This window comes from Arachis hypogaea, chromosome 2 (assembly GCF_003086295.3).
Source record: "Arachis hypogaea cultivar Tifrunner chromosome 2, arahy.Tifrunner.gnm2.J5K5, whole genome shotgun sequence".
NCBI lineage: Eukaryota > Viridiplantae > Streptophyta > Magnoliopsida > Fabales > Fabaceae > Arachis > Arachis hypogaea.
In genome coordinates, this window is record NC_092037.1 from 83016939 (window position 1) to 83026169 (window position 9231).

General features: G+C 41.5%; 1 protein-coding gene across 1 annotated transcript; it reads right to left on the reverse strand.

Annotated features, from left to right (window-relative positions):
- Positions 1-6435: 6435 nt before the first annotated feature.
- Positions 6436-7950, reverse strand: LOC140177148 (uncharacterized). The gene is made up of 3 exons (XM_072209870.1): positions 7548-7950; positions 7222-7463; positions 6436-7047 (listed from the first exon to the last, which is right to left on the reverse strand). Exons 1-3 carry the CDS (start codon positions 7948-7950, stop codon positions 6436-6438), a joined length of 1257 nt encoding a protein of 418 aa, XP_072065971.1.
- Positions 7951-9231: the final 1281 nt, after the last annotated feature.

A 9231-nucleotide genomic window follows, 5' to 3' on the forward strand; every position in this document is an offset into this window, starting at 1 on the left:
GATACTTTACCTTTCTTTTATAGACATATATATTCGTCCGTTATATTCTAAATGGTAAATTGTCAATTTCGTAACCGATTTTATCTTACCGTTTGGGACGTCGGTTATGATGATATTAATGTCACCGAGTTATAGCTCATAAGGGACGAGCAATAACGGCAGATGGCGAGTTATGGTGATGGCCAGTAACAGTTATGAGGCCGAGTTATAGCTCGTATTAATGGTGACCATATTACAGCCCCCAAGCTTAGCCTGAGGAAAGTTTTTTAATGAAGCAGGTTGAGCTTTTGTGATGAGTTATAACTCGGTAAAAGTGGGTTATTGAGTGAGCCCCCAGTTCAACGTACTTCATTAAATTAACTTCCCATCTGTGCCACGCGGGAAATTGTGCGCCCCTTTTGTTCAGGAGAGAGAAGGAGTGGGAGCTTCATTAATGTTTTGATGGTTTCCAATGCTCTTTTGCCGTTTGATGTGATTGATGCAAGGGTGATATTTGGGGCGTTTTTTTGTTTGTGATTAATTGTTTCCCATCACGTTTGTGTTCTTCTAATTCCTTTCTTCCCTCATCTCTTTGTATTTCTTTGTTGCATGTTTGTTTACTGTTTGTAATGGGGTTTGAGAAGGAGAAGAAAGATGAAATAGACTGGTCTTATGACTGGGTTGGGGATGATGTGAAGTCTCGAGTGTCATTATTCTGTGATGAAGCTGCTGTGAAGGAGGTGGATGCGAGTAGGTTGGTGAGGCAGAATTCTGGGGTTGGGGTTGAATTACTGTCCTGTAGTGTTAATGATAGGGTTTATCACCGGGGTAGTGGGTTTGAATTTTTCTATATGTATAGCTGCGTTCTTGAGGAGTTGAGAGTTAAATTACCCTTTACTGATTTCGAATGTCAGGTGTTGAGGCAGTTAAACTGCGCTCCGTCGTAGCTTCATCCAAACGGGTGGGCCTTTCTTCGTTCTTTTGAAATTTTGATGGAGTTTCTGGAAGTGGTGCCGTCTGTTGATCTTTTCTTTTCATTATTTCAAGCCAAAGGGGTGTGGAAAGGTGGTTGGATAAACTTCAATAGCACCCCTGGTTTTGGCATTTTCAAATTGTACAAATCTTCTTTCAAAGATTTTAAAGAGATGTATTTAAAGGTTAGGGCTTTGGAAAAAGACTTTCCTTTTTTCGTTGATGAAAATCTGGGTGAGAAGTTTTCGTTGTATTGGTGTTCGGAACCCCAAAATATACTCGGTCCTGAGGTTATCTCTCCGAGGAATGTTTGTGTGATTGAGTTTCTTGTTGAAAATATCGGTCGTGGGGACCTGATTTCAATGTATGAGCTTCTGAAGCGGGAGGAGGATAAAGATGCTGTGGTAGCTTATTTGGGTGAGTTATAGGGTTGTTGCTAAGGTGTTTATTGCTTCTTGCCATATTTCTGATGTTGTTTTGCTTTCGCAGGTGGTAAATACCCTGGTGTTTCAGCTGCGTCTTTGAGGACGCATTTCAAGAATAAGAATCTGGAGAAGGAGGTATCATCGTTGAATGTTGAGAAAGTTGCTGTGGCCGGCGAGGTTACGCAGCCTCGTCAAGGTCGGAGGAAGGTGATTGCGAAGAAGAGAAAGAAGTCCGACCTTGTTGATTTATCCGATGAGTCTGATGAGAAGGAGGTAGGGGTTCCTCTGGAAGAGATACAGGCTTTTATGGGTAATCAAAAAAGGCTCCATGAAATTTCTGAACAAAGTGAGGCATTTTTGGTGTGGGGGAAGGAGTATCCCTATATGGCTGTGGTGGACGAGTATTGCCAATCGTCGGCTGATGTTACTCTTGCAGAGGAGGTTGGGGATATGGCTATTGGGCAGTATATGTAGGTAATGACCTACTATTTTTTCTTTACTCTTCTTTTGGGAATCTTATGACTTTTTGGTTTATTCTTTTCTGTAGGTTGTTGGTCTGCGCCTTGCAAGTCTTGGGCGTAGCCAAGAGTTGAAGAATAAGAGGGTTGCTGTAGAAAAAGGAGAGGTTTCTGTTTTGAAGGAGGAGTTGGTTAAGAGTAAGAGTATTGCTGCTGAGCTTCAGGTGCAGTTGACTGAGACCGAGAAGTTGCTGAAAGAGATTAAAGAAAGTTATTCTAAGGATGTGGAAGATTTGAAGAAAAAGGAAAGTGATCTGGTGAACCTGCAAACTCGTCTGATTGAGGTTACTGCTCAATTTAAGGATATGGAGAAGAAAAAGGCTGATGAGATATTGGATTCGTTTATTGAAGGTTTTGAAAGAGAAAGGCTGCAGGTTAAGTTTTTGGTTCCAGATGCCGATCTCTCTGGCATGGATCCTGGAAAGATTGTTCGAGATGGTCAGCTAATCGAAGATGATTGGGATGCAGAAGATGAAGCCGATAATGTTTAATGTGTTTTGTTAGAAACTTATTTGAATTTATTTTGCACATGTAATAGTTAATTTTGTGTGTTTTGAACTTTGTTGAATTGACTTGTTTGAATTTTGAAAGTGATGCTTTTTATAAAAGCTGTTTGTTATTCGTCGAAAAGTTTTCCAAGCTTATTGGCATTGCTGTTGATGATGCTATCTGACAATGGCAGGTTTGTAGCTTAGACATGTATTGGGCTTTGTCTGAGGTGTATTGATAAAGTTATATTTGATTGATAATATCAGTCGCATAGTTGTTTGATGAAGAAAATAATATACGTCTCCTATATATTCGGAGTCTTTTTGAACCTTTCGAATACAAAGGTGCAGGTAGGCTAGCCTCGTTAAAACCTCTCCAAGCAAAACCCTTTGGGATAAAATCTTAGTAGTAGGAAAAAGAGTACCAGCCTGTCCCTGTCTTTTAACTGTAAAATTTCTTTAAGGAAGATATGTTCCATGTACTAGGTATGAGTTTACCATCTAGCGATTCTAGCTTGTATGCTCCTTGGCCGAGTACTTCTGATACTCGGTATGGGCCGTCCCAATTGGCTGCGAGCTTTCCGTGTGTTGGTGGTTTTCGAGCAGTTTCGGTTTTGCGGAGGACTAAGTCTCCTTTCACGAATGATCTGCTTCTGACTGACTTGTTGTATTGTCGAGCAATTGTTTGCTGCGCCGCGCGTTGCTTTAAGGCGGCGATGTCTCTAACTTCTTCGATGATATCCAGCTCGGATCTCCGAGCTTCGTCTTGATTGTTGATTTGAGTTCGGATTGAGTTCTGGGAGATCTCCAGGGGAATCATGGCTTCCGATCCATATACCAGCCTGAATGGCATTTCTTTTGTTGATGTTTGTGGGGTGGTGTTGTATCCCCAAAGGACTTCAGGTATTAGTTCGGCCCACAGTTCTTTGGCGTCATCTAGCTTTTTCTTTAGTGCATGCAGGATAACCTTATTTGCGGCCTCGGCTAGCCCGTTCGTTTGAGGATGTTCAACAGATGCGAAGTGTTGTCTTATTTTGAGATTCTGCAAAAAAGATTGAAACTTCTGATCGGCAAACTGGCGACCGTTGTTAGTTGTGATATGTTGAGGTATGCCGAAACGGCAAATAATGTTTTTCCAAACGAATGAAATCATTTGTTGAGATGTTATTTTTGCTAAAGGTTGGGCTTCCACCCATTTGGAGAAATAGTCAATGCCGACAATAAGAAATTTTACCTGGCCCGGTGCCGTAGGGAACGGCCCGAGTATATCCAAACCCCATTAGTTAAACGGCCAGCTGATGTCTGAGTGATGCATTTGCTCGGCAGGTATGTGTATCAGTGGTGCGTGTCGTTGGCAATTGTGGCATGATCTGATTTTTTGCTGGCTGTCCTGTTTTAATGTCGGCCAGAAAAATCCAGCTCGGAGGATTTTTGATGCTAGGCTCCGGGCTCTTGTATGTGTGCCACAGATTCCTTCATGTACCTCTGCTAATGCTATGTCAGCTTCTGACTTGTTGAGGCATTTGAGTAGAGGGCGAGTATATCCTCGTCGATACAATGTTCCATGGAGTATTGTGAAGGAAGATGCTCGTCGTCTGAACTTTTTATCGTTCTCGACCCCCTCTGGTATATAACCTGTTTGTAAATAGTGTATAAGGTCGTCCCTCCAATCCTTAACCTGTGTAACACTTAACATCTTTGTCAGAGTAACAGTGGGTGATGTTATTGTGAATTGTTGTAGTGTGGATAACTCGGATTGTGTGCTGCCGAGTTTGGATAAGATATCTGCCCTTTGATTTTGTTCGCGTGGTATATGTTCTATTTCAAATTTGACGAATTTTGTTAATAATTTGTTTACTAATAGCATGTATTTAGAGAGTAGAGGATCTTTTACCTGAAAATGGTCGTTTACCTGCTGTACCACTAACAAAGAATCACAATATACCTTGATCGTCGAGATTTGGAGATCTAAACAGAGTCGGAGTCCAGCGAGCAGTGCTTCATACTCGGATTGGTTGTTGCTGGCTTTGAAAGCTAAGTGAATGGAATGTTCTAATATGAAGCCATCGTCGGCTTCCAGACGAATTCCTGCTCCACAGCCCCCATTATTTGAAGAGCCGTCGACATATAAGATCCACTGTTTTGCATGATCTTCTCCCGATGGCATTGTAAATTCGGCGATGAAATCTTCCAGGAATTGTGACTTGATCGGTCCTCTGGATTGGTATCGGATATCGAACTCAGATAGTTCGACTGCCCATTTTATGAGTCGTCCTGCAATTTCTGGTTTGTGTAACACTTGTCTTAGTGGGTGATCGGTTCTGACGTGGATAACGTGGCTCTGGAAGTAAGGTCGGAGACGTCGTGCCGAGAATATTAGTGCTAGTACGAGCTTCTCGATCCTTGGATAATTGAGTTCGGCATGTTGGAGGGTCTTACTGACAAAGTATATCGGATGTTGAACTTTGTTTCTCTCTGTTACAAGGGCCGAACTTATCGCCCAATCAGTAACTGACATATATAGAAATAAATCTTTCCCTTGTCGGGGTTTTTGTAAAATCGGCGGTTGTGAGAGAGTTGTTTTTAATTTCAAAAAGGCTTTCTCACAATCGTCGTTCCATTCAAATCTGTTTTTCTTCTTAATTGTTTGGAAAAAAGGAATAGAAGTTGAAGCTAAACAGGGAACAAATCTGGAAAGTGCGGCAAGGCGTCCTGTGAGACGTTGAACTTCTTTGACTGTTTTAGGGCTGGCCATGTCCAGCACTGCTCGGCATTTGTCTGGATTTGCCTGTATTCCCCTGCACGTTAGCAAAAAACCTAAAAACTTACCCCCTTGAACGGCGAAGGCACATTTCTCGGGGTTGAGACGCATGTTGTACTTGCGGATCTGGCCGAATATTTCTCTAAGGTCGCTGATGTGATTATCTCCGATTTTTGTTTTGGCGATCATATCATCGACATAAACTTCGATGTTCCTGCCAATTTGTTTGGCGAACACTTTATCCATAAGGCGTTGGTAAGTTGCACCTGCGTTCTTTAATCCAAATGGCATAACTTTATAACAATAGTTACCGAAATAAGTGATAAAAGCTGTTTTATCTTGACCGGAGGGGTGCATGAGTATTTGATTATACCCTGAATACGCATCCATAAAACTTAAAGTAGCGTAGCCTGATGCATTGTCTACTAAAGAGTCTATGGATGGTAGTGGGTAAGAATCCTTTGGACATGCTTTGTTTAAATCTGTGAAATCGACGCACATGCGCCACTTACCGTTTTGTTTTCTTACCATTACCACATTGGCTAACCAGGTAGTGAATCTGATCTCTTTGATAAATTCGGCGTTGATGAGCTTTTGTGTTTCTTCTAGTGATGCTCTCCTCTTTTCTTCGCCGAGTTTTCGTTTCTTCTGCTGTACTGGTCGGACTGCCGAGTTTATTGCTAGTTTATGACTGATAATCTATGGATCAATGCCGGGCATGTCTGAAGGTGTCTAGGCAAAAAGCTTGGCGTTTTCTTGCAGGAAGGTCGCTATGGCCTGTAACTCAGCTGTGTTGATTGAGGTACCTACATATGTAAATTTGTTAGGGTCATTGTTGAAGTATACTTTTTGTAGGTCATCGGATGGTTTCGGGCGCTCAAGAAAATCAGCTCTTGGGTCGAGGTCGGCCATTATTTCCTCCTTTTGTTTGAGACCGACGTTGTTGACTTGTTGTGTTGAGCGGTTTTGGAACTTCATGCTGATGTTGTAACACTGTCGTGCCTCTTTATGATCTCCATGGATTGTGACAACCTGGTCACCCTGTAGTGGAAACTTTACACAGAGATGAACGGTAGAGACAATGGCGCCGAACTTATTTAAGAAAGGTCGGCCAAGAATAAGGTTATACGGACTGAAACAGTCAACTACTAAATATTGAATATCATTAGTTTTTGAAAGAGGATGCTCACCCAGTGTGGTTTGTAACCACACTGATCCGAGTATTGGAACTCGTTCTCCTGAGAAGCCGACCAAATCTCCTTCTGTTGACTGCATCATGTTGTCGCTGAGCTTCATCTTTTGAAATGTGGAGTAAAACAGGACATCGGCGCTGCCCCCAGGTCCAAGAGAACTTTTTTCACTAATAGATCTCCTAGCTGAAGGTTGATCACCACAGGGTCGTCCAAATTTTGTATACTGGAGTTGAAGTCGGCGTATGTGAAAGTGACTTCGGGTTGTGGACTGGTGACTGTTGCGCCTTGTTGTGGTCCGTTTGCCGAACATATGGCTCTGAACGATCTTTTCCTCGCCGAGTTCGAGTATCCTCCACTGGCGTATCCTCCTGAAATACAATTGATTATACCTCGTGGTCTTTCATATTGGCTTGAAGATGCCTTCTCTTTTCCTCGGTTTTGTTCAGATAGGTCGTTTGTTGCGGAGCTTGGTCCGCGCTTTTGGATATGACTACCAATGTATTTGTCGAGGTGTCCCTGTCTTGCTAGTCGCTCTAGAAGGTCTTTTGCGACAACGCAATCATTAGTGTTGTGGCCATGTTTCTGGTGGAAAGCGCAATATTTTGATTTGTCCACGTTCTTTGCATCTTGGTATGTACTTGCCTTTCTTGGTGGCTTTATTAGTTTTGAGTTCAAGATCTCTTTGATTATGTCTTCTCTCTTAGTGTTGAACTGCGTATAAGAATCAAATCGAGGTGTTAGTTTAAAATTTTTCTTAGTGGTTGAACCCTTATCTTCTTCGCGGAAGTATGATTTGTCAGACTTCCGAGCTTTTCTGAGCTCTTCGATATCAATTTGTCCTTTTGCCTTCTCTCAAAATTCTGCCAGAGTCCTCGGCTTGGCTACTGCGATTGTCTCCTGAAACTTTCCAGGTCGGAGACCACTTTTAATTGCGTGCAGATGGACCTCGGGGTGGAGGTCTGGTATGCTGATCGCGACCTTAGTGAAGCGTGTCATGTATTCCTTTAAGCTTTCGTTTGGTCCTTGCTTGATGGTGTTCAAGTAATCGGAATCGTGCAAGTATATTGCGGATCCGGCGAAATGCTCTTCAAATAACTTCGCCAACTGATGAAAACGCGAAATGGAACCTGCAGGCAAAGCACAAAACCAATCAAGTGCAGGACCGTCTAAATAATTTGGAAAACAACGACATAAAACTGTATCTGATGCACCATTGACGATCATTATTGATCGGAATTTCTTTAGAAACTTCCTCGGGTCTCCGAGTCCATCATAAGGCGTGAGGGTCAGCGGCAGAGTGAATCTCTTCGGCAGTTCGAAGTTCATAACTTCGTTCGTGAAGGGACCCACAGGGTCTTCGGACTCTTCTTTTTCATCTTCGGGCCGTGGCTCCTCGTGTCGAGCGGTCTCCGAAACATGAGTGGGTTGGGACTGATGTTCCTCGTCTTCTGATTGCTGGCGGTGAGCATCGTTGTGCTCAATCCGAGCATGATTTATTTCAGCAATTTGGGCAGCCATTATTTGGTTCTCGTCAGCCATTCGTTGATTGGCTTGTTGTAGCTCAGCTACCATTCGCATAAGTTCGGATAATGAAGGAGGCGGTGCGTCAACCATGGATGCAGACGGAAGTGATGGGACCAAAAGAAAAAAATACGATTTCTTCGGCCCCACGGTGGGCGCCAATTGATCTTGCCTGGGAAATTGGTCGGTTTCAACTCCTCAAGATCAGCCGAGTTATATGCTGCAAGGCTGAACGTCCACCTCTGAGAATCCGAGTTCCTTATCTCCGTTGTAGGTGTGAGGGCACGAGCAATACAAAGGGGGCGGAGTGTACCTGCAAAGGCACTCCAATGCTTAAGTCAGTGTGGTGTCGAGTTCAGAAAGATGATCCTCCAAAAAGATACTTTACCTTTCTTTTATAGACATATATATTCGTCCGTTATATTCTAAATGGTAAATTGTCGGTTTCGTAACCGATTTTATCTTACCGTTTGAAACGTCGGTTATGATGATATTAATGTCACCGAGTTATAGCTCATAAGGGACGAGCAATAACGGTAGATGGCAAGTTATGGTGATGGCCAGTAACGATTATGAGGCCGAGTTATAGCTCGTATTAATGGTGACCATATCAATACTCAATAATATTTTTAAAATAATATAATTCACTAATATATATATATATATATTCTTCATTGTTAAAAAATAATGTCTTAATAAGCCGTAAAGGTAGCTTTTAAAAAAAAAGATTAATGCAATCACATGTATCATTTTATTCGAGGTAATGTATTCAAATAATAAAAATGAGCTTACTTTCAATTAATTGTTTGCAAGTTAATACTATCATAACAAACTTAAATTTGTAGAAGAGAAAAGTATGAAAAGCCAATAGAATATTTGTACAATGTGTATAATAGAGGTTTAGGGAGTATTAGAAATATAACTATTAGTATTATATTTTCCCATTAGTTGGAATTTTTGGGATGAGTGGTATCATAACATGGTATTAGAGTTTTAGATCCGAAAGATCAATAGTTCGATCCTTAGTAAATCCAAAAATCAGTTTAAAATTATTCTAGATAGTATAGGGGATATTCATTTTGTAAAGTCTATTATTCACATTGTACAAATAAATCATTGTAGAATTAAGCTAACTATTTCAAAATTATTGAATGGTCTTGAATCTTGATAGTAACCTGTAAGTTGTAACGTCAAATAAATAAAAGAATAAAATAAAAGGGAAAGTAAAGTTAGGAGTGGGAACAAGTTGGGGTTGGAGGGACCAAAGCTTCCACTTAGACACCATTTTTTTTTCTTAGCTTTGTGACCAAACATATTCCATAGCATATATAGAAATAGAATCAAATGGAGGGATACCCTCCACAATATATATAA